General features: G+C 42.1%; 1 protein-coding gene across 5 annotated transcripts; it reads left to right on the top strand.

Annotated features, from left to right (window-relative positions):
* The first annotated feature begins 1708 nt into the window (after positions 1-1708).
* On the top strand, positions 1709-24852 carry nr1h4 (nuclear receptor subfamily 1, group H, member 4). Of its 5 annotated transcripts, none has more exons than XM_046310051.1 (10): positions 1709-1866; positions 5342-5525; positions 10730-11107; positions 13343-13483; positions 16502-16644; positions 20971-21066; positions 21369-21468; positions 22289-22435; positions 23617-23730; positions 24008-24852. In XM_046310051.1, the coding sequence occupies exons 2-10, from the start codon at positions 5429-5431 to the stop codon at positions 24244-24246; spliced, it is 1455 nt and encodes a 484-aa protein (XP_046166007.1). In that variant the 5' UTR covers positions 1709-1866; positions 5342-5428; the 3' UTR covers positions 24247-24852. The 5 variants fall into 5 exon arrangements, with proteins under 5 accessions (XP_046166007.1, XP_046166001.1, XP_046165994.1 ...); XM_046310045.1 differs by having other exon boundaries at positions 1710-1866; positions 5363-5525; positions 20968-21066; XM_046310038.1 differs by having other exon boundaries at positions 1710-1866; positions 20968-21066.
* The last annotated feature ends 1487 nt before the right edge of the window (positions 24853-26339 follow it).

Genomic DNA, 26339 nt, shown 5'->3' with positions numbered 1-26339 from the left:
GTTTGATCAACTTATCTCCTCCTCTCCCTTTACAAGTTGGAGGTGGTTCAAAACTGTAAACAGTCAGCTTTTCTATTCACAATCAATAACCAAATGTGAGCTAAAAAGGTGAAAAGACAATAGTGATCACTGAGTAAGAGGGGAAAGGCTATCGTACACGGTTAAAAAGTAAATGTCATTTGCGTTTTTTGAGGGCCATATATGAAGCGAGCCGCTGAACCCTTGTCTGTGCTGTGACACACGTAAGAAAATGTAGCACCATTTATTCTGTTAGTGTTTATTGATTGTGACCACAACATGTCCACCACAATAAATCAACTGAAATTGTACCCTTACCGATAAGTGGTAACCATACCAAAAATACCACTAGAAAGCAATACAATCTGTTTAATAGTGAAGAAAATACAGTCGCCCACTGTACATGTTACAAGGTTCTCAGTCCTACTACGTGTCCTTCTCATGAGGCCACCACAACCCAGTCCACCCCAAAGCCCTCGGACACACAGCAGCTACTTAGTCCACAAGCAGACAGCAGCCAATGGCAAAGGTCCTGTTTATTTCAGATTGACTGTCTGTTCTGTTGACTCAGAAGGGCCTCTTTGTATGGAGCAACAGACCCATCAATGATTAAACACTTGTTTTTTGGATATATAGAAGCTTATAGAAACACTGGGGTCTATTCCCAGCTTTATTCTCATCAAAGCTTTCCTCCTACTACATCCAGGTGTGAATAGTCAAGCAATGAGGTGAATGGCTTCTTACTGTAACACATTGGCTAAACAAATTAAAACAAGGCCACAAAGCAAGACACCCTTCTGAGAACAATGTTTTATGAATAGGATCCTGCAAAATACATTTTATTTTTCTTCAATACTTCAATAGGTATTTCCCGATACTGTTATATTTTCCTACTTCAGCTGTTCTCTTTGCAATCCATCAAAATGTATAGTGCTCTTTCTGCCATACTACATGTACACCTGACAATTAGGTGGCCTAGCCAGGAGAGCCATTCCATTATGGCTACCTATAGACATTGTGCTGAGGTGTAGATTAAACTTTCACTTATAAACACAGCATCATATAATATTTGTGTTAGTTATGATTTATGAAAAACATGATCCATTTAATGAATGCCTTTCCGACGGGGCACAGACTTCAGTTCAACATCTAGTTTTGTTTCATATTTGGTTAAGTTTTCGACTAATGTGAATTTAACATAAAATCAACAAAGAATATCACCATGTCATTGGATTTAGGTTCAAAGCTGGGTGAAAAAAATACAAATTGCCCTTAAGTTGATTCATTTTTGCAAATCCAATCAGTTATCCGCGTTGATTCAAGGTCATCTCATAGATTTCTTTGGTTGAAATGATTTGACTAGTTTTTGACCAATGGGTTGGCTCTCTGCTTGATCACTTGTGCCTTATCCAAGACCAAGTTGCCTGTGACTAATGTGTGTTAGCGTGTGTGTGCATGTGTGCATGTGTGTGTGTGTGTGCTTTTTTTTGGGGGGGGGGGGGGGTTCTGGTCTGGTTTTCTCTGTGTTAGGGAGTACACATGGCTGCCAGATTGCTTTGCTGAATGAGGAGGATTTTGGGGGGATGGGAGGAGGTGGGAGGAGGGGGAAGAGGGGTAGTGCGTTCATGGAGAGGAATGGACAGCTTAATTAATAACCACTGTCCCCTTTCTCCATGACCCCAGCCAGTCACACATACTCTCTCTGCAACCCCAGACAGCCAGGAGCAGCTTGATGCTCATGAGCAAATATTGATGGTGCTGTACTTTACAATGTGGAGATCAGAGAGAGAGGGTGAACGCTGGGACTAGACTGGACTTACACTGGGGAAATCAACAGGAAAGAATACGGTAAGAGCGAATGATAGAGAGGGACAGGTTGATTCTTTGTGTGGGCTGACAAACTGGCCTGGAGGCCCTTGTTGACATCTTCATGTGGGCTGTTGTTTAATCTCTGGGGAAATTAGCCCTGGCTAATTAATTAAAGCTATGTCAGGTGCGATTTATAAAACCAGTGGTTCACATGGTGATTTACCTCCTCTCTGCTCACTGCATGATGGTGTCAGTTAACGTGGCCATGGGTGCTGTTAGTCAGTAGCATATTCAGGGAGACCATGGAAAAGTTTGGGGAAATCACTGTGTTCATTTTACTGTGATAACAGAGGAATAGACTAGCAACTCTCAAGGATCTCTTTAATTATGAATGTACTGCACAGGAACAGACCTCACTTTATACAGAACATAACCTAAAGGGAATACTCGTCAAAATAATTGTTTTGGAATTGTTGTGTTGGGTACATTGTGGTTATGGTTACAGCAATAAGGGAAACATCACATAACACAAGACAAGAAGTCTGAGTCCATGTCAATACTTAAATCACATCTTTTTAGGTCTGGAAGATAAACATCAATATCAGAAGTTTTTTGTGTAATTCCCCTTTAATTGTGAATCTAGCAGGTGAGGAATGTGTTGTCTAATGTGCCAGTCTAGTGATGGTTCTGTAATGTTGTTGCTCATTTCATGGCAAAGTTAGCAAATACCAAGTAATAGATCAAAATGATATACTTCCTGATGATATACTTCTTCCAGGTATGCCTACTTTGCAGTAAACATTAAACTGAGAAAGTTTTGGGGAAATTACTGTCTGTCAACCCACAAGATGGTTATCACATCAGCTGGCTACACACAGAAATAAGTGAAAGAAATACATGCGCACCACACAGACATACAGGGGAAATATTGCTGAAAAAGAATTGGCAGCTATTGTGTTAGGCTTGGCATTTTAAGCCAATAGTAGCTAACCGGGGGTAGGATAATGTCAGCGTTGCATTGATTAGATAGTAGCTGGGAACTTGCAGTGTCTAATACTTGTGAGATTTGTTAATGACAATTTGCAGTGGAACATGTGAAAACTGCATGTACTTTCAGAATTGTTTGGGGAGCTAATCATAGGTGGGCTGAGAGCTACTGGTAGCTTGCGATCAACCTGTTGGAGACCCTAGTTTAACATGATTTTGCACTCCACACACAATTATATGTGAAGTCCCTCAGTCGTCCCTCAGTCGAGCAGTGAATTTCGAACACAGATTCAACCACAAAGACCAGGGAGGTTTTCAAATGCCTTGCAAAGAAGGTTACCTATTGGTAGATGGTTAATAATAAAAAAAGGCAGACATTGAATATCCCTTTGAGTATGGTGAGGTTATTAATTACACTTTGGATGGTGCATCATTACACCCAGTCACTACAAAGATACAGGCGTCCTTCCTAACTCAGTTGCCGGAGTAGAAGGAAAACGCTCAGGGATTTCACCAAAGGGCAAAGGTGACTTTAAAACAGTTACAGAGCTTAATAGCTGTAATAGGAGAAAACTGAGGCTGGATCAACAACATTGTAGTTACTCCACAATACTAACCTAAATGACAACGTGAAAAGAAGGACTGTACAAAATAAAAATATTACAAAACAAAAGCATCCTGTTCGCAAGAAGTCAATAAAGTAAAACAGTAGAAATGTGGCAAAGACATTAACTTTATGTCTTGAATATATTTTTATTTTATTAATTATTTAACCAGGCTAGTCAGTTCAGAACAAATTCTTATTTACAATGACGGACGATGCTGAGCCAAATCCAGACGATGCTGGGCGCCGCCCTATGGGACTCCCAATCACGACCGGTTGTGATACAGCCTGGATTCGAATCAGGGTGTCTGTAGTGACGCCTCAAGCACTGAGAGGCAGTGCCTTAGATCTCTGCGTCACTCGGGAGCCAAAAAATGTTATGTTTCGGGAAAATCCACTCTTGTCATCCGCTTGTCATCGGCAAGGACTAGGGAGTTTTTTTAGGATCAAAATAAATGGAATAGAGCTAAGCACAGGCAAAATCCTAAAGGAAAACCTGGTTCAGTCTGCATTCCAACAGACACTGGGAGACAAATTCACCTTTCAGCAGGACAATAACCTAAAACACAAGGCAATATATACACTGGAGTTACCAAGACGATAGTTGAATGTTCCTGAGTGGCCTACAGTAGTTGCAGCTTAAAAATATATGACAAGACTTGAAAATGGCTGGGTGAGGAAAACATTTTTGTAACCAATTTTGAATTCAGGCTGTAACACAACGAATTGTTGAATTACTCAAGGGGTGTAAATAATGTAGCAGGTTGAAATTCGCTGCTCAACTGAGGGACCTTTGAGATAATTGTATGTGTGGGGTACATACTGTAGATGAGGTAGTCATTAAAAATCAGGTTTAACACTATTATTGCACATAGAGTGAGTCAATTCAAGTCACTATGTTAAGCAAATCTTTAACTTAACAAAGGGGTTTGAATACTTATTTTTTGAATTTTGAATTTTGAATTTATTCATTTGTAAAAATTCTCTAAAAACATATTTCTGTCTGACATTATGGGGTATTCTGTGTAGGCGAGTGACATAAAATCTCAATTTCATCCAAATTCAGGCAGTAACACAATAAAATGTGGAGATCAAGTTTATAAGTAGCCTGGTTGGGCTGATGAGACAGTGGATTGCGCAGTCAGATGGAACAGAGTAGATAGACATTTTAACATCATAGATTTAGCGGATGGAAACTTGTGCAATAGACACCGGATGGAATGCGGTTTTAACCAATCAGAATTCAGGATTAGACACACCAGTTGCATAAAATGTATTTTATCTGTACCTTGGCAGATTTAAACAGATTTCATCTGTAACTTGGCCACTCAGGAACATTCACTGTCTTCTTGATAAGCAACACCAGTGTAGATTTGTGTTGTAGGTTATTGTCCTGCTGAAAGGTGAATTCCTCTCACAGTCTCTCGTGTAAAGCAGACTGAAGCAGATTTTCCTCTAGGATTTTGCCTGTGTTTTGCTCCATCCATTTGTTTTTATAAAAGAAAAACTCTGCCTGTATTTGCTGATGTCAAGCATACACATACCAGGATGCAGTCACCACCATGCTTAAAAATAAGGAGTCAGTTACTCAATGAAGTGTTGTGTTAGATTTGTCCCAAACACAAGGCTATGCATTTAATCCAAAAAGTGTATACATTTGTTGTGTTTTTTTGCAGTATTACTTTAGTGCCTTGTTGCATACAAGATGCATGTTTGGAATATTTTTATTCTGTACATATCCGGCAGGGTTTGGACTGTAACACGTTAATCCCACTTTGTAAAACAATAGAATGTGAAGATATCCAAGGGGTCCGATAACTTTTGCAAGGGCTAAAGAGTTGTCTGTGAGGTATTTAACAGGTAAGCTACTGTATCACAAAGCTGCTTAACAAAATGTTAAACTCACACTAATGTTATGTCTAGGTGTATCTTCGTTTCTTACAGGATTGGACTGGAAATAATTTACTTCCATCATCTTTATTCTGAGCTGAGGTCCATCCAGATTTGTGAATGAATGAGTGGGTGGGCCCCGAAGTAAATGTGGTGGGACCACTACAGATCCCACACAACGATGGATTCCCATTGTCCGAGAACTCACACTTCTTTGGTAAGCAACCTTCAGTGACGAGCCTGGACCCAGATCAGTACTGTATGTGCTTCATCTAACTCCTCCTACTATTTTCGTCAAGCAATACATAATATGCAGTGTATTATATAAAGCTGAAGTCAGACGTTTGCATACACCTTAGCCAAATAAATTTAAACTCAGTTTTTCACAATTCCTGACATTTAATCCTCGTAAAAAGTTCCTGTTTTTGGTCAGTTAGAATTACCACTTTATTTTAAGAATGTGAAATGCCAGAATAATAGTATAGAGAAATGATTGATTTCAGCTTTTATTTCTTTCATCACATTTCCAGTGGGTCAGAAGTTTACATACAATCAATTAGAATGTGGTTGTATTTCCATTGAATTATTTAACTTGGGTCAAACGTTTCGGGTAGCCTTCCACAAGCTTCTCACAATAAGTTGGGGTGAATTTTGGAACCATTCCTCCTGACAGAGCTGGTGTAACTGAGTCAGGTTTGTAGGCCTCCTTGCTCGCACACACTTTTTCAGTTCTGCCCACAAATTTTCTATAGGATTGAGGTTAGAGCTTTGTGATGGCCACTCCAATACCTTGACTTTGTTGTCCTTAAGCCATTTTCCTACAACTTCAGAAGTATGCTTGGGGTCATTGTCTATTTGGAAGACCCATTTGCTACCAAGCTTTAACTTCCTGACTGATGTCTTGAGATGTTGCTTCAATATATCCGCATAATTTTCCATCCTCATGATGCCATCTATTTTGGAACGTGCAGCAGTCCCTCCTGCAGCAAAACACCCCCACAACATGATGCTGCCATCCCCGTGCTTCACGGTTGGGATGGTGTTCTTTGGCTTGCAAGCCTCCCCCTTTTTCCTCCAAACATAACAATGGGCATTATGGCCAAACAGTTCCATTTTTGTTTCATCAGATCAGTGGACATTTCTCCGAAAAGTACGATCTTTGTCACCATGTGCAGTTGCAAACTGTAGTCTGGCTGTTTTATGGCGGTTTTGGAGCAGTGGCTTCTTCCTTGCTGATCGGTCTTTCAGGTTATGTCGATATAGGACTCGTTTTACTGTGGATATGGATACTTTTGTACCTGTTTCCTCCAGCATCTTCACAAGGTCCTTTGCTGTTGTTCTGGGATTGATTTGCACCTTTCGCACCAAAGTACATTAATCTCTAAGAGACAGAATGCGTCTCCTTCCTGAGCGGTATGACGGCTGCGTGGTCCCATTGTGTTTGTACTTGCGTACTATTGTTTGTACAGATGAACATGGTACCTTCGGGCATTTGGAAATTGCTCCCAAGGATGAACCAGACTTGTGGAGGTCTACATTTTTCTTTCTGAGGTCTTGGCTGATTTCTTTTGACTTTCCCATGATGTCAAGCTAAGAGGCACTGAGTTTGAAGGTAGTTCTTGAAATACATCCACAGGTACAGGGCGGCAGGGTAGCCTAGTGGTGAGAGCGTTGGACTAGTAACCGAAAGTTCATATCCCTGAGCTGACAGGGTACAAGTCTGTCATTCTGCTCCTGAACACGCAGTTAACCCACTGTTCCTAGGCCATCATTGAAAATAAGAATTTGTTCTTAAAAACCTCTTATGGATAGTGGAGACGCTAGCTTCTCAAGTGACCAATAGCCTCGGGAAATGCATAGCGCCAAATTCAAATAAAACGTGATAAAACTCAAACTTTCATTAAATCGCACATGCAGGGTACTCAATTAAAGCTAGTGGTGAGAGCGTTGGACTAGTAACCTGAAAGTTTGCAAGTTCATATCCCTGAGCTGACAAGGTACAAATCTGTCATTCTGCTCCTGAACAGGCAGTTAACCCACTGTTCCTAGGCCATCATTGAAAATAAGAATTTGTTCTTAACTGACTTGCCTAGTTAAATAAAGGTAAAAATTTTAAAAACCACCTCCAATTGACTCAAATGATGTCAATTAACCTATCAGAAGCTTCTAAAGACATGACTTAATTTTCAGGAATTTTCCAAGCTGTTTAACGGCACAGTCAACTTAGTGTATGTAAACTTCTGACCGACTGGAATTGTGATAGTGAATTATAAGTGAAATAATCTGTCTGTAAACAATTGTTGGAAAAATACTTGTGTGATGCACGAAGTAGATGTCCTAACCGACTTGCCAAAACTATAATTTGTTAACAAGAAATTTGTGTAGTGGTTGAAAAACAAGTTTTAATGACTCCAACCTAAGTGCATGTAAACTTCCGACTTCAACTGTAACAGTATATGCACAATGCAATGGCGATTTTTTTCCCCCTTGGTGGGGCAAAGGCTTCTTTTTTTATGCATGCCAGCAAAGCCACTACACGACACAACACTAAACAATACATAAATTGCACTATAACGGTGGCAAACAGTGCCCACAAACTGTTAGGCCCTACATAAAGCAGTCCCAACAGCAGAACTTTCTTTTCAGCACCATGGAGTGAATCCTTACCACCGCTACACCTGGTTATCAACGGAGCCTCGTCTGGCAGGGAAACAGTTCATTCAGCCTCATTTACTGCCTTTTGTAAAATTTTAAATATAGCTGATATGGCTGACTTGCTTAAACAAATGTAGTTTCTACTGACAATTGAGATGTACAAAGGATAAATAAAGGGGGCCTATAAGCAGACAATGAGAGCTCATACAATATTCAATGATGACATTTCTCTAAACCAGGCTATAGGCTACATGTGCACCACCAAGTCAGAACAGTAGGCTAAGTTATGAGGAGGAAAGGGACCAAATTATTAGGGTGAGACACATGGGCTATTACTACACGATATACACTGAGTATTACTTTCTTAGCTACAGTATACATATCTCCCTGGCGTATAACATCATTTTTGCAGCAGCATACAATACATTTTCGGACACACCTTGTTGTGCTGTGCTCACTTGAACAGGAAGGTGGTGCAGAGGTCCTTCGTCGGCAAATTTACTCATCAAACTTTGTCATCAAAGTCTGTCTTTCTCTAGATTGTTTGTGCTTTCTAGACATTTGGGAACTCAGAAAGAAACAAGGTCGAATCCTGACTTCAGTGATCTTCAGGTTGGAGCTCTAGCAAGAGACCAGAGTTCCCGACTTGGAATTCTGAGTTGGATGACAGTTCAAAACGTATTTTCTCAGTAAGATGTTGTCTTGAACACACTGACGTCTGAGATTTCCCAGTTCCGAGTTTCCAGTTGTTTTGAACGTGGCAGAAGTCGCGCTGGATTGACAGCATGGCCAATGTATTCAACCTTTAATGGCCGATGGTGTTGCATGTGAATGTTTATCCTTTTAAGCATGGAAAAGAGACCCTTAGTCTTAGACTTGGGACCATACAGCCACTCCACTGAACAGCAGGCTAGTGATTGCTTTGCAACGCTTGCAGTTAGCCACTGATTCCTTCCAAACCACTCATTGTTGAATTTGTGATTTCCAACTGTTGTATAATGTTTATGTCCAATGGCCGATGAGCACCGATCTGTTTTATCTATCATTTCTGTTGATATGACAAGGATTGAAAAGGATTTGCCAGTCGATTGTCAACTTGATTACATTTACATTTAAGTCATTTAGCAGACGCTCTTGATTCATGATGATGACTGCTTGTCTATCTTGCAAGCTAAGCTTTTGAAAGAATGATGTTGACATGATCAGTCCAATCAAAGCTACGGTAGATATAACATGATTTAATGTCATTTTATCCGTGGCCAATTAACTTGAGCCTTCTTGGATGGGCACTTCTAATGTATATCTATGGCAGCAACCAAGAGGCTTGAATTTTCGAGCTCTCCCTGTATATTTTGCGGTGACGCAGTGTCCACATGAGTGATAGAACTCTGAGCCAATCACGGTGCAACTAGAGTACATTACCAACCCCTATGCTCTGTATTTTCCACTGGCTGCCCCATCACCACCACAGAAAGCACTGAGCTAGTCTGAAACACCTGCAATTTGGAGCTGCCTTTCTCAAGAATGGAAAAAAGAGACCATATTTGTATGCAACTTTATTAAGTCAAAGATTTGCATAACCTGCCATGCGCAATGCGGGTCAACACTGTACATATGGCATGGCAATGATTGTTAGGAGAGTTGGAACATGCAGATCTGGGATCAGGCGATCCAGTGGCCAACTCTGACACACATTACACCTCAGGCAGTAGCAGCCAGTCACACAAGTCAGATGTCAAAGTGACTTTACACATTACGGAACCAACTACCTGTAATGATGGGCAGAAATGTCTGTCAGGTTAATAAGTAGCCATGGCAACCTTTGCTCCCATTTGGCACTCCTAAGTCAGACCTCAAACAAGCACCAAGGTGTTCTGTTCTAGGACTCCTGTACCGAATTCTTCTGGAGAAGTTCCATTGACAAAGATAATAGAGGGAGGTATGCTGAGGGAGAAGAAGTAAAAAGGTAAGAGTAGAGCCGCAGAGGGGGATTACTTTTCAGGTGGTCCGAGAAAGAGAGAGAGACCTGGGTGTGCTGGGTCACCCTGAGATGGCCATGGTCTAGATTAGAACAAATCTTCAGGTCAGAATCTCATGCCTGTCGATCGTATTGTGTCAGCTTGGATTATGTGTATTATAAAATGAGTTTGGATAAACTCAACCCTATAGAACTGTACGGCTACATTCCAGCAGCTTTTTTTGTGTTCCAGTATTTCCTTTCACCTTAATGTATTTGAATGAATAAAAGTGAAATGAAATGGTTCCAATGCTAGCTGACCTTCAAGGGTTCATGCCCACATAATATAAATATCATTATTATAATGTATGACACTGATGATAAAGCATTGTGAAATATCAATATATGTAAAACATAAATAAGATAAGTACTATTATCTCTTTGGAGAATAGCTGGAAAGCTCAAGCCGTCCCGTCAATCTGCTGTGACAGTGTGTTCTGTAAGAGTGTGAGGTTATTTATGCCTGGGTTTATGTAGGTTACTATACCCTGTTATGTTAATGTTTAAATACTCAGATTAAGTCACTATCTAATACTACTGTAACAGCTGGAAAGTGATTTTGACAGTCGTACTACACTATCCTTGGGAAAGCACAGGAGTTATTGGCTTGTGAAATGTGTAGCTATTGTGGATTTTCTGAACCATGCTGAAGCCAAGCTGACTTTTTAGTTAGCTAAAGAAACTTTAGCCAACACTTCTAATCAGTGATACGATAAATTAATCTATGCGTCTTTCTTTTCTCCTCTCAGATATTCTGGCAGATCAAGGGAGCCCTCTGCTCCAGGACCAAGAGGTCTTATCCTTCACCAACTATCCCAGCATGCAATACCCCTCGGTGGAGCCCACCATGTCCTCCCCTCCATACTACTCCAATCAGAATTACTACCCCCAATACAGCGTTGAGGAGTGGTACTCACCCACAGAGATGTATGAACTGAGGAAAGAACCCTTGGAAGGTAGCTACGATGTTGAAATGGAAGAGGCATCCGCCATAGTGCCTGCGGTGTGCAAGAGGACCAGGCACACTTCCCACGCAGGCAGGGTCAAAGGGGAGGAGCTGTGTGTGGTGTGTGGGGACAAGGCATCTGGGTACCACTATAACGCTCTCACCTGTGAGGGGTGTAAAGGTAATTGCAGTGGTTAATTGTGCTACATCTTTATCATAGCTGTAGACATTGAAGTGTTACGGACTACAGGTCTTCACCGTCTTCTACAACATAGATCCAAATAAGAGCATCTTCTACATTCAACACTTGAGAAACCACTCTATGGATGGGCTCACTTCTTCTAAAAGCCTGTGTTGATCACTTTTGGTTTTGCTCTGTAGCTATTGCTAGAACAGTATCGTAATCTGAATATAGTTGGGATATTCTATAATGTAATATGATGTCTACAGAGTAGCCCACTGGTATGACAAACATCCAGAAGGTGATCAGTATGATATTTCGTCATGACGAGGATGAATGAATGAACTGTCTCTGGACTCAGTGTCAGGAGTAAGCAGCATGACTTTACTGAACGTCTCCATGTAAAAATGACGAGCTCAGTGACACCCAACATGAAGAATCACAACAACACCTCCCTCACCTTCTAGATGATAGCATTTCTACTCTATTTCTTGTAAATCCTCAGGTGAATGGATGTTATGGTTGCGGTCACTGGGCTCTTCTGCCTCGTATCTGAGTGTAGGTTTGAGGTTTGGTTGTCTCTAGTCGGTTCACCCTCCGGATATAACTCCCTCTACGCGTTCCACTCTATAATGGCGTAGGGAACCAGGAGCTAAGCAATGTTAATGTGTGTCGTTGTACTCATCTCCTTGCACTTGAATGTCTAGTTACCTGTTCCAAGCTATCGAGTGTGTGCCCACTGTATGGAACCAGTCCAATAAGGCTCTTAAGGGGCATCTTTCTCACACTGGTAATTAGTGTAAAAATAAAATAAAATGTTATTGGGCTGTATACATATGTTGCAGATGTTACTGCGGGTGTAGAAAAATGCTGATGTTTCTAGCTACAACAGTGCAGTAATACCTAACAATACAAAACAATACACGCAAATCCCAAAAATGTATAAAATGATTAAGAAATATTAGAATGAGCAGAATGTCAGACTACGCAATATAAATATATACAGTGCATTCGGAAAGTATTCAGACCCCTTCACCTTTTGCACATTTTGTTATGTTACAGCCTTATGCTAAAATGGATGCAATTAGACATTTTTCTCATCAATCTACACAAAATAACCCATAAATACTTTGACATAACTATTCAGACCCTTTGCTCCGAGACTCGAAATTGAGCTCAGGTGCATCCTGTTTCCATTGGTCATCCTTGATATGTTTCTACAACTTGAATGGAGTCCACCTGTGGTAAATTCAATTGATTGGACATGATTTGGAAAAGCACAAACCTGTCTATATAACGTCCCACAATTGGCAGTGCATGTCAGACCAAAAACCAAGCCATGGGGTCGAAGGAATTGTCCGTAGAGCTCCGAGACAGGATAGTGTCGAGGCACATATCTGGGGAAGCCTAACAAAACCTGTCTGTAGCATTGAAGGTCCCCAAGAACACATTGGCCTCCATCATTCTTAAGCGGAAGAAGTTTGGAACCACCAAGACTCTGAAGTTCAGGGCAGGATACTGGGCGGAGTCCGGCTAGTGGTGACTATTTAACAGTCTGATGGCCTGGAGAACTGTGTTTCCCTTGGAGCGGGCGAATGCATCGGTGTCCATGACGTGGCTGGTTTTCCCTTTATAATCCATGATTGTCTGGAGTCGCTGCCACATACGTCTCGTGTCTGAGCAGTTGAATTGCCTGTTTGGTTGCCTTACGGAGGACATAGCTGGACTGTACACTGTGTGGCCCTTTTGAAAGGGGTTCATGTTAATGGTTTGAAGCACCCATTGGGAATAGGTCAAGACCAAGGGCATAGATCAGCCACAAACCAATGCCATCACTCCATTAGCGGTTTTATTTATGGGAGATCCAAGGCACGGTCCACCTCTACCACATACAGATCCTAATTCAACCTATATTTTACAGGAACATAATCCAGCGACAGGTTTGAACATTAATCCATAATGTTTCTTGATCGGTGGTTAGGCTATATAGTTGGGCAAAAGTAGGCTACATGTAAAGTGCAATACAGTAAATATAACTGTGTTTGTGTGGGTTTTAAGTGAATTGAATTCAATCACAAATCTCATCTCCAAATTCTCGGCAACAAAAGAGTGATCAAATTAAGATCCTGCATCTGTAGTGGTGTTATTTGCTTTACAGTACATAATACCACTAGTATTTCATCATATGACCAAAGACTTAGGTCACTGGGTAATTGTTCTGATTACTGCCTTTAGGCTTCTTCAGACGGAGCATCACAAAGAACGCCGTGTACAAGTGCAAGAGTAAAGGGACCTGTGAGATGGACATGTACATGCGCAGGAAGTGCCAGGAGTGTCGTCTCCGGAAGTGCAAAGAGATGGGCATGCTGGCAGAATGTGAGTATATCAGCACTCACGTCAACAGCTGTTGGTATCTCTCCATTTATCATCATGGGATACTGCACCTATTATGTCACACTTGATGGTACAGTCTGTGAGGTACTGGTATTATTGATAAGGAAAGGGACCAAGAGTCAAGGGAAACCATAAAGCATCATTACTGAAAGATTCAACAAGAAAGGTGGTCTTGGCATTTGAAGGAATCCCCATGTCTCTTCACTCTTGATGGCCTTTACTCCAGAATCCATGTAGGTGCAGATGCATAGATCTGCTATTGCATCGCTAAGCACATTGTGATTTCTTATGTGCAACAGATTATCTTGCCAATGACAGGAAATGAATTTGGTGATAACACCAGCTCTTTGATTTACTACTATGTGCATTTATTGCTTGAGAGACTACACTGCAGGTTTTAATAACGCATGATACATGGTACCATAGTACCTGCCCGTACAAAAATTAATATTGAACCGCTTTCTTTTAATTCAACTGAAGCACTGGCAGATCTCAGAGGACCTTTAAGAAGAAGTGCACCAGCTATTTCCCGATATAACAAATTGCAGGGCATATCTTCAATAGTATTGCATTTTACCACTCATGTATCCAAACAGTCACCCACTCTCGGTATATGATTCAGATTGACATGTGTCTAGCTGTGAGCCTGACTGTCTATTCAGACTGTATGATATCATCATAATGTTCTTTCAATGCGCTGGGGACATTCTCAGATCATAGCAGAGAACTCTCGTTCTTGGATTCTGACACGACTGCTTTGAATTTCACTGAGGGACAGTTGTGCCCTACCGCTCAGAACAGAAAGGTCTCACCATTGTTGCTATTCAAGGGAGGGAGAGGCAGAGAGAGAGAGTCAACTGGGAGATAAGGTATTTTTGCAGAAACAAAAGAAGAATGGGGAAAATAAGGTGTAAATCTTGATCAAAAAGACATGGTCATGCTGAAATCGTTGTGTCCTTCCCTCTATCCTAATCCTACCACTAAGGAGACCCAATTGGTGGGTGTATTTGGAGTATCAGGCAAGGGGAGCAGGAGGACGGAGTTCTCCATTAACATACTCGCTGCATAAAATACAGGAGTTGTATAATTAAGGAATAAGGCATGAGCGGGTGTGGTATATGGCCAATATATCATGGCTAAGGGCTGTTCTTATGTACCGTACAATGCAGAGTGCCTGGATACAGTCCTTAGCCGTGGTATATTGGACATACTGTATACAGTACCACAAACTGTTTACCAACGTAACATTTTTTGGTTTGTTTGTGGTGCAGGGAGTCAGCTGTTTGTTCACCCACACCTCTGCACAATTGCTAATAAGCCATCCACAACCGTCCGACTATATGTGAAAAAGTGAAAATCTGAGGTTTGCACCCCACCCTAAACCGCAAATATAGAAAATGTGCTGTGGGCTACAGTCAACGACGGCAGAACAATATTTTGACAGGGGGTGCACGATTTTTGGGCCTGATTTAGATATGCTTCTGCTTTGGTAGGCAACTTGTCTATAATTAGATACATGCAGCTTCTCTTCTGTCATTATATGTTGCCCTAGAAGACTAAATAAACCCTTGTTCACCAGAATAATGTAAAATGGCTAGAATGAATGCTTCAATTTATTTGACATCGGTAAAGTTTTCTCTCTCATCTTCTTTCGCTGAGAAAATATGTTTAGGGGCCCGGGAGAAAATGCAATAACTAAAAAAATACTGGAAAGATTTTCTGTGCAAAATTTGCAGATGACATCAGTTTGACCGGTTGTAAGGAAATAGAAAGCTGTGAAAACGACCCAACATGTTTCTGATAAGATTTCAGTTCGGCATGGATGCATATTTTATGTGGTTGAAATACTATCAGCTTTTATGATGCTGATAAAGATAGATACCATCTGTAGAGGTGCTAACTGAGCATTCACATTCTCTCAAGATGCTGAAAGAAATGAATCAGATTTCTCCACTCCTGTTCACGAGTCAAAATTTGGCATACATTTGGTGTATCATTTTACAGCAAGAACTGCTTAATTCTGCTGGAGTTCATATTAAGGCTATGTGAGGGGTTATAGACGTACAGTCAGTGTCCAGATCTCAGTTTCTGAACAGTAGGCTACAGTTTCCTTGACGTACTATAGGCCGATTGGAAGTCCCTGTCTTGTGACTGTTAAATTTGTATAGCGCCTCACAATCAACACACATAATATAGCAGCACTGCTATCATCCTCTTTTACCACTTCACCAAACCATGACTTTTCTGGTCCTCCTTTCTCTTTATTTTAAACTGTCCTTTCACAGCTTATCTCTTATTGAATTAAACTCCGACATTGTCATTTTTGACTCCGTGTATTGATGTTAAGTTTTTCTGCCTGTTCCCAAAATAATTTGGTGATTGGTGGGTAGGATAATTTGGCATGTGTACAGTTAGGCCCCTAAGCTTAGGCTTATGCACTAATGCCAAATAATGAAAGAAAAACCTCAATATAGCCTATAACACAAGAATGATACATTTTTCTATTTTTAAAGATTTTGCTTTCTCTTTATTTCTCTTTACGCCACCCACCCGTCCTTCATCCACACAATATTTAATGACCTTAAACCCATATCCACCGGGACTGCGGGTTAGGAGTAATCCCGTGCGTCACTAACATGGCTTTCAGCCAATCAGCGTTCAGGGCTCAAACCACCTTGTTTATAATTTAGACTATTACTGGGGATTTCTCAATTTGTTATAATGTCTAAAAGAGTTCCCTAATTATCTGAACTATACATCTGAGCTAACCTCTTACCTTAGGTGAGAATTAATGTTCAAAACTTGCTCAATAACTTTCTCAAACCCATAGTTACACTATAAAGCCAATTTGATAAAATATCAAACGCCCTGCTGTATCATTGGGCATCAGGCCTTTTCTGGCTGGCTACGATGCGTTCACAAAGAGAATCACTATTGAACAAGTAGCGGTGAAATTCTCCTTCAACACATTGTGTTTGAACCCTTCATCACTGCCCACAGGTCTGCTGACAGAGATCCAGTGTAAGTCTAAAAGGCTGAGGAAAAACACCAAGGCCTCACCAGGAGAGTCCACTTGGGACGAGACAGAGGGTGGAGACAACGGAGACACCAAGCAGGTCACTTCCACCACCAAACTGTCAAAGGTAAAAGCTCCCCTTTTTGCTCTTTAGAATGTTTTTTGTGCTTCAAAATGTGAGTGTCAGTGATTCCCAATGAAGGAATCTAAATACAGAACACTATTTATTAGAAAATTATTTACTACAAAATGGTGTTAGATGTTTATAGACTAAGACAAACTAACCAGACCTTCCTTTGTAAAAAATAAAAATTTTAAAAAGTTAGAAAAGTATTCTCGAGAACTCTAAGATAACCTGTGTTGTGACTTTACTTTCATTAATCTGCTGACTGTTATTTATCCTATGTTATTTATCAACTAATGATGTTTAATTGTTACCTGATTAAATTAATCATGTAACAATTAACTCATTAGGAATTTGGGGCACCACGAGAGCAGCTGTTAAAAGAATTACCTATTACATCCATAAAACAGTCAACACATTAATCACAACCTCTTATCATATCATCATTCTGAACAGTCATAACCTCTTGCATCTGAAAAAAACAGCCTTACTTCTGATTCAGTACAACACAAATTGGTTTAATTATTTATTTACTAGCTAACTAAATTGTAACACAGAATAAATATACACACTTCATACATTAGGAAAAGGTCCTTAGCAGACTGACACAACATATGACATGGAGAGAGATTGAGAGAGAGAGAAAGATACACTTATCGTTGATACTGTACACATTAGGAAACTACTCTCACAGTAATCATGTACTTTGCACACAAACGGCTGCCCATTTGGAGTAAGAAATCATTAATGCATTTACGTTTAAAGGCCTTCGTTCGCAATGGATCTCTGTCAGAACCAGCCCTCCTTGGGAAGGGTGTTGGGCCTTACAGCGGTACGCCTATAAGGCTCTGATTGTACAAAAAGTGGCCTACCTATCGGCTTCTACTTTTGTTCACTCTGGAAGATGCTCCGTGGAAGATAGGCCGTGTCGATGGTACCAGTGGGGTGATGAGAGTAGCAGAATACGTTGGTTTGAAGTGTAGTAGAATAGTCCCACTTAAATGTGCTTTTCTAGATACTTTCCTAGGACAGCTAAACAGCCGTACCAGTGATTGTCTGAGAGAGTTTTCTTCTCTATCTCGTGTTGGTATTCAGGGTTCAAACCACTTTACACACACAGCTGCAGCCTGGCGACGTTCGGGTCTAAAAGTTCATTTCTTTACCAATCCTTTTATGCAGTCTAGTCGAAAGGGGTGGTTCCGTCAGGCTGACACACTCTCTTACCTTACAAAAAGCATTCACGCAAAACTGAAAGCGCGAACCATCGCATTTAACCACACGGTGACTGGTAATATGGTTGAATACAAACAGTGTAGTTACTCCGTCCGTAAGGCAATCAAACAGGCAAAACATTAGTACAGAGGCAAATTGGAGTCACAATTCAATGGCTCAGTCAAGACGTATGTGGCAGGGTCTACAGACAATCATGGATAATAAAGGGAAAACCAGCCACGTCGTGAACACCAACGTCAGCGACGTAGCGGACACAGTCTGTTGTCCCCACTTGCTTCAAGATGTCCACCATTGTTCCTGTACCCAAGAAAGCAAAGGTAACTTGCTTAGTCCCCTCCTGGACTCCCTGTTCACCCACGACTGCGTGGCCACGCACGCCTCCAACTAAATCAAGTTTTCGTGCGAAACGACGGTGGTCGGCCTGATTACCAACAATGACACTACAGCCTACAGGGAGGAAGAGAGGGCCCTGATGGAGTGGTACCAGGAAAATCAACAAAACAAAGGAGCTGATCGTGGACTTCAGGAGACAGCAGAGGGAGCATGCCCCTACCACATCGACAGGACCGCAGTTGAGAAGGTGAATATCTTCAGAAATGGTCCACCCACAGACAATGTGGTGAAGAAGGCGCAACAGCTCCTCTTCAATCAGGAGGCTGAAGAAATTTGGCTCCTAAAGCCCTCAAACTTTTAGAGATGCACAATTGAGAGCATCCTGTCGGGCAACTGCACCGCCCACAACCACAGAGTTCTCCAGAGGGTGGTGCGGTATGCCCAAACCATACTGCCTGCATTCCAGGAAACCTAAAGCACCCGATGTCACAGAAAGGCCAAACAGATCATCAAGGACATCGACCACCCAAGCCATGGCCTGTTCAACCCGCCATCATCCAGAAGGCGAGGTCAGTACAGGTGCATCAATGCTGGGAACGAAAGGCTGAAAAACAGCTAGTATCTCAAGGCCATTTGACTGTTAAATAGCCATCACTAGCCGGCTACCACCTGGTTACTCAACCATGCACATTAGAGACTGCTGCTTTATGGACAAAGACAAAGAATCACTGGTCAATTTAATAATGTTTACATACCGCTTTACTCATTGAATATGTATGTACTGTATTCTACTGTATTTTAGTCAATGCCACTCCGAGATTGCTCGTCCTAATATTTATAGATTTCTTAATTCCATTCTTTTACTTTCAGATTTGTGTGTATTGTTGGGAATTGTTTGATACTACTTCACTGTTGGAGCTTGGAACATAAGCATTTTGCTACACCTGCAATAACATCTGCTAAATATGTGTATGTGACCAATAACATTTGATTGGATTAGACCCTATCTTGCACACTCACAAGACTATATAAATGCACTATATACACACTCACTCACACACTACACTGACACTCTCACACAAAATACACACACACATTCACATACACACACATAACACACACATACCGACACATGCACACACATTCATACACAATTTCACACTCATCATATGCTGCTGCTACTCTGTATCTACCTCAAATACCTCTTACCCCTGCACATTGATCTGGTACTAGTACTCCTTGTATATAGCTCCACATTGATCTGGTACTGGTACTCCCTGCATATAGCTCCTCATTGATCTGGTACTCCCTGTATATAGCTCCACATTGATCTGGTACTGGTACTCTCTGTATATAGCTCCTCATTGATCTGGTACTGGTACTCTCTGTATATAGCTCCTCATTGATCTGGTACTGGTACTCCCTGTATATAGCTCCACATTGATCTGGTACTGGTACTCCCTGTATATAGCTCCACATTGATCTGGTACTGGTACTCCCTGTATATAGCTCCACATTGATCTGGTACTGGTACTCCCTGTATATAGCTCCACGTTGATCTGGTACTGGTACTCCCTGTATATAGCTCCACATTGATCTGGTACTGGTACTCCCGGTATAGAACTCCACGTTGATCTGGTACTGGTACTCCCTGTATATAGCTCCACGTTGATCTGGTACTGGTACTCCCTGTATATAGCTCCACGTTGATCTGGTACTGGTACTCCCTGTATATAGCTCCACATTGATCTGGTACTGGTACTCCCTGTATATAGCTCCACATTGATCTGGTACTGGTACTCCCTGTATATAGCTCCACATTGATCTGGTACTGGTACTCCCTGTATATAGCTCCACGTTGATCTGGTACTGGTACTCCCTGTATATAGCTCCACATTGATCTGGTACTGGTACTCCCGGTATAGAACTCCACATTGATCTGGTACTGGTACTCCCTGTATATAGCTCCACGTTGATCTGGTACTGGTACTCCCTGTATATAGCTCCACGTTGATCTGGTACTGGTACTCCCTGTATATAGCTCCACATTGATCTGGTACTGGTACTCCCTGTATATAGCTCCACATTGATCTGGTACTGGTACTCCCTGTATATAGCTCCACATTGATCTGGTATTGGTACTCCCTGTATATAGCTCCACATTGATCTGGTACTGGTACTCCCTGTATATAGCTCCACATTGATCTGGTACTGGTACTCCCTGTATATAGCTCCACATTGATCTGGTACTGGTACTCCCTGTATATAGCTCCACATTGATCTGGTACTGGTACTCCCTGTATATAGCTCCACATTGATCTGGTACTGGTACTCCCTGTATATAGCTCCACATTGATCTGGTACTGGTACTCCCTGTATATACTTAATTATTGTGTTGTTTATTCCTCTTGTATTACTATTGTGTTACTATTGTTTTTTATTTTGTAACTCTGCATAATTGGGATGGGCTCATAGGCAAGCATTTCACGGTAAAGTCTACACATGCGCCGAATACAAAGGGCGACAAATACAATTTGATTTGATTTTAAATGCCCTATACTGATTACTGGATATGGGAATAGCATGATAATGACAGCCCAGTGTTAAAATTAACTATGAATATATCAACATTTCTAAAGCCCTGTTGCCACCAACAGATTGTATTACTCACAGCGAAGACTGCCACTTTAAAAGTATGACTCATAAATAGCCTTAGTGTCATACAGAATAGATTAAAAAGTGATTGCTAATGGTTTTCAGGAGAAGATTGAGCTCAGTCAAGAGCAGCAGGCTATTTTGAGCTTCATCGTAGGAGCTTACCAGAAACATCGAATCCCTCAAGACATGGCCAAAAAACTGGTATGTGATATCTCCTACAATTCTAGCAAATATTTCTCTTTCAGCAAGCCATCGTATATGCTTTACAACTCAGACTTATTCACAGTTCATGGAAGACACCATAAGAGATCCTTGTAACATATCCCAGAGTAGATGATTTCCAAGCAATGATTTATACCACATGCGCTCTATCCCAGTAGAAGTCAGACTGTTCTCTCCCTCATAACTTAGATGCAGTTGCACAACTCTCCTTATCAGCCAGCAGTGTCATAAAACTTCACACACATTCTGTAATTGTCTTTTGTGTCCCCTTGTTTCTCCAGCTACAGGAGCATTTCAATGCAGATGAGAACTTCCTCCTTTTGACAGAGATGGCCACCAGTCATGTTCAAGTGCTGGTGGAGTTTACCAAAAACATTCCAGGTCTGGACTTCTATGATAATGGTCATTCCAACGTTTTCTCATGAAAGAAGTAGAATATAGGATACTCCTATTAATTATCAATCAACCTCTGGCCTTTTGTACTCCATACTAATAGTCTAATTCATGTGACCGACTAATACTGGTTCATAACATGTAACAGACCACTACCTCACGAGGCCTCTTCTCTCTAAGCTGAGACCTTGAAACTGAGATATTTCGTTCTCAAAACAAAGGGCGTACTGTCTGGGCGTTCTGCCAATCTGCAGCTACTGATAGTGAGGATTCGCAGAACACAGAAAACGGTTATTAGAAAAGCACGTGAATTGAACACAGAAATTAGTTATTAGAAAAGCACAAACATAAAACATTTCCAGCACAATAGCAACATGATAACAACAATTAACTTCTTTGACTTAATATCATAAGTCAGAGCGGGTACTGATACGGGTCATTACAGTGACACAAGACTGTGTTCGTCCACTGAGCAAAGGTCTAGGCATTAACTCAGGAAGCTAACACAAGTCTTCAGGTCTCAGGCAAGGTTACTCATCACAGAAGCATAGTTCACCAAACCACCTCTGTTACACTGCATTGAAATGGAAAGAAAAGTCTTCCTTAACTAATGTCTTTCTGTTGAGGCTTCTACTGAGTGACTTTATTTAGCCTAGATTTATTTACTAGCAGGATTTTTTCTGTTTCATAATTTTTTATTTCTCACAAACCGTAGGGGAGGTCCATCCTTTCTTCCCTTCCTCCTTGCAGTAGCCTCTCCTGACTGTGTTTGCATGCTTGTGTGCATGTGTGGATATGTCCCTGACAGGTTTCTCTGCCCTGGACCATGAGGATCAGATAGCTCTGTTAAAGGGCTCGGCAGTGGAGGCCATGTTCCTGCGCTCAGCACAGGTGTTTACCAGGAAGCTACCCCATGGACACACAGAGGTGCTGGAGGACAGGATACGCAAGAGTGGTACGTTCATACTGGGAATCTGGAGCATTTAAGGGAAAATACTATGACAATACTCTAATATACACCAACAAGTATACTACTGTTACTAGAACTAAATGGTGGTTATCATCACTATTATCATGAAGTTGCATTCTTTTTTACCACAATCCGTGGTTGTATGAACATGTACACTTCCTCTCTGACTCCAGCCCTCTCCTCCACCACACACACACACACACACACACACACACACACGCACGCACGCACGCACACACGCACGCACGCACGCACGCACGCACACACACACACACACACACACACACACACACACACACACACACACACACACACACACACACACACACACACACACACAACTCCCATACTGTACTGTAGATTAGATCTGTCTGCAGGCAGCCACGCAGGTCTGGTATGAATAATGGATGGGCCTGCTCTATCTGTTGATATATTTGACGAGGATGCTGGCAGACTAGCAGTGTACGGACCTGTTGATCCCTGGCCAGGTGTGGATTACCCACGTAAACTGACCACTGCCCGCCAGGTTGGGGTTCATTCCGTTGTGAGCTCGTATGGGCATTGTGCCAGGCAGTGTGGTAGGGGAGTAAAAAAAGCCTTCTGATGGTAGACTGGATCAGTTAGAGCTATGCCAATGATTTATCCTCCATAAACTGCGTCACTCCGTCTCTTGGCACCTCTCCAGAGTGAATGGATTGGTGGAGAGATATTCAAGCTAAAGGCCAGTCTGAGGGGAAAATAGAGATGTGGTGTCTAAAGAGGCTATTGTTCTTTATCTAAACATCAAGAGCCCTATTGTCCCCCTCTCTCCCTCTTTGTGCGCTCCTGGTATTTCTGAAAGCTTATGGCTCTGATGTATCTGACTTGAGGGGGTGAATTGTTTTGGTGGAGGTGGGGGTAGTTCTGCTCTCCGTATTTTTTAAATTGAAATCTGCAAAAGGTATACGCCAATAGTATGTTACCTCAAATCTTATATCACATCTTTTGGTTCATTATAGTGGGACTGTATGGGAATTATAGTAAGTATCAGTACATCATCTATGCTTACACCTTTGTACCCGTTTTAACCCATTCCCCTCAGCGATATATGAACTATACTGCCATCTATGGAAAATACTGCCATCCAATGGTTGTGCATTGAATACGCATCTCCACATCTTTTCCAGGAATATCAGAGGCGTTCATTACACCCATGTTCAACTTCTACAAAAGCATCGGGGAACTCCAGATGATGCCGGAAGAACACGCCCTTCTCACCGCCATTACCATCCTGTCACCAGGTGAGCTGACTGCTGGGCATGTGGCACAAGTAAAAATATAATGGTCAAATCAACTGAAATAAACTCAATTATTTGGTTTGATGTTGCTTAAAGTTGATGTGCCGCATGCCTCTATTAATCATTTTTAGCTAGTGGTGGCTAAAGTTATCTGAAGTTTGTAAACTGAACCATGGAATACAGCTTCTCTCCTGCCTATAGACTACTTTCAGGGTGAAAAGCCATCTGTCATTAGGTTGTAAAATACGGAACTTCCCTTTTAATTTATTATCCTCTACAGACCGGCCATACCTGAAAGACCAGCAGGCAGTGGAGAGGCTGCAGGAGCCTATGCTGGAGTTGCTCAGGAGGTTCTGTGCAATGCAGCACCCGCTGGAGCCCCAGCACTTTGCCCGTCTCCTGGGACGGCTGACCGAACTGCGAACCCTCAATCACCACCACGCCGAGATGCTTACCTCTTGGCGCATGAGCGACCACAAGTTCACCCCCCTCCTCTGTGAGATCTGGGACGTACAGTGAATGATACATAGAGGCTGCATCGATGGATGGATGAATGGGGGAGAGGAGAGGACACCAAACATTTCAACCTGACGCCTACCATTTCAGTAGCTGCAACCATTTCGAAAGCTGAACATCGAACCATTTCAGAACTTATGACTGCGATGCAATAAGACATGACACCGCTTTCAGATGTTGGAAATTGATATTGTGTAGGCTTTGCTCAGTTGTTCTGTGAGCCTTCGTGATGGGCTACTTGAATGTGACCCCCCGTTGCAGACCAAAGAAACTTGGAGACATTATTTAAAGAAAAGATCTCCCAATGGGATAATGGACTTATATTGTCAAGTCTGCCAGATTTTGTAGAAAGTAATTTCATAACACCCCTAGTATTGGCAAATCATCTTCTGACTAATACACTTGTAGTCATGATATTGTTTGGACCCAGGCACAGGAGTTTGGACTGGATCAGTTTGACATACGATCTATCTTGTGGTTTATAAATACACTGAACAAAAATACAATGCTCAAAAAAATAAAGGGAACACTTAAACAACACAATGTAACTCCAAGTCAATCACACTTCTGTGCAATCAAACTGTCCACTTAGGAAGCAACACTGATTGACAATAAATGTAACATGCTGTTGTGCAAATACAATAGACTACAGGTGGAAATTATAGGCAATTAGCAAGACACCTCCAATAAAGGAGTGGTTCTGCAGGTGGTGACCACAGACCACTTCTCAGTTCCTATGCTTCCTGGCTGATGTTTTGGTCACTTTTGAATGCTGGCAGTGCTTTCACTCTAGTGGTAGCACGAGACGGAGTCTACAACCCACACAGGTGGCTCAGGTAGTGCAGCTCATCCAGGATGGCACATAAATGCGAGCTGTGGCAAGAAGGTTTGCTGTGTCTGTCAGCATAGTGTCCAGAGCATGGAGGCGCAACCAGGAGACAGGCCAGTACATCAGGAGACGTGGAGGAGGATGTAGGAGGGCAACAACCCAGCAGCAGGACCGCTACCTCAGCCTTTGTGCAAGGAGGAGCACTGCCAGAGCCCTGCAAAATGACCTCCAGCAGGCCACAAATGTGCATGTGTCTGGCTCAAACGGTCAGAAACAAACTCCATGAGGGTGGTATGAGGGCCCGACGTCCACAGGTGGGGGTTGTGCTTACAGCCCAACACCGTGCAGGACATTTGGCATTTGCCAGAGAACACCAAGATTGGCAAATTCGCCACTGGCGCCCTGTGCTCTTCACAGATGAAAGCAGGTTCACACTGAGCACATGTGCCAGACGTGACAGAGTATGGAGACGCCGTGGAGAACGTTCTGCTGCCTGCAACATCCTCCAGCATGACCGGTTTGGCAGTGGGTCAGTCATGGTGTGGGGTGGCATTTCTTTGGGGGGCCGCACAGCCCTCCATGTGCTCGCCAGTGGTAGCCTGACTGCCATTATGTACCGAGATGAGATCCTCAGACCCCTTGTGAGACCATATGCTGGTGCGGTTGGCCCTGGGTTCCTCCTAATGCAAGACAATGCTAGACCTCATGTGGCTGGAGTGTGTCAGCAGTTCCTGCAAGAGGAAGGCATTGATGCTATGTACTGGCCCGCCCGTTCCCCAGACCTGAATCCAATTGAGCACATCTGGGACATCATGTCTCGCTCCATCCACCAACGCCACGTTGCACCACAGACTGTCCAGGAGTTGGTGGATGCTTTAGTCCAGTTCTGCGTGGAGATCCCTCAGGAGACCATCCGCCAGCTCATCAGGAGCATGCCCAGGCATTGTAGGTAGGTCATACAGGCACGTGGAGGCCACACACACTACTGAACCTCATTTGGACTTGTTTTAAGGACATTACATCAAAGATGGATCAGCCTGTAGTGTGGTTTTCCACTTTGATTTTGAGTGTGACTCCAAATCCAGACCTCCATTGGTTGATAAATTTGATTTCCATTGATCATTTTTGTGTGATTTTGTTGTAAGCACATTCAACTATGTAAAGAAAAAAGTATTTAATAAGAATATTTCATTCATTCAGATCTAGGATGTGTTATTTTAGTGTTCCCTTTATTTTTTGAGCAGGGTATAAACGCAACATGTAAAGT

This window comes from Oncorhynchus gorbuscha, linkage group LG02 (assembly GCF_021184085.1).
Source record: "Oncorhynchus gorbuscha isolate QuinsamMale2020 ecotype Even-year linkage group LG02, OgorEven_v1.0, whole genome shotgun sequence".
NCBI classification, from domain to species: Eukaryota; Metazoa; Chordata; class Actinopteri; order Salmoniformes; family Salmonidae; genus Oncorhynchus; species Oncorhynchus gorbuscha.
The sequence above is the reverse complement of the archived record's forward strand: the minus strand, read 5'-3'. Positions and strand labels throughout refer to the sequence as shown.

Coding starts and splice junctions, on each gene's coding strand:
- nr1h4 (XM_046310045.1), top strand. CDS start 5,429: ATGAATGAGTGGGTGGGCCCCGAAGTAAATGTGGTGGGACCACTACAG. Junction 11,108..13,342: donor CACCTGTGAGGGGTGTAAAG/GTAATTGCAGTG, acceptor TACTGCCTTTAG/GCTTCTTCAGACGGAGCATC. Junction 21,469..22,288: donor GTTTACCAAAAACATTCCAG/GTCTGGACTTCT, acceptor TGTCCCTGACAG/GTTTCTCTGCCCTGGACCAT.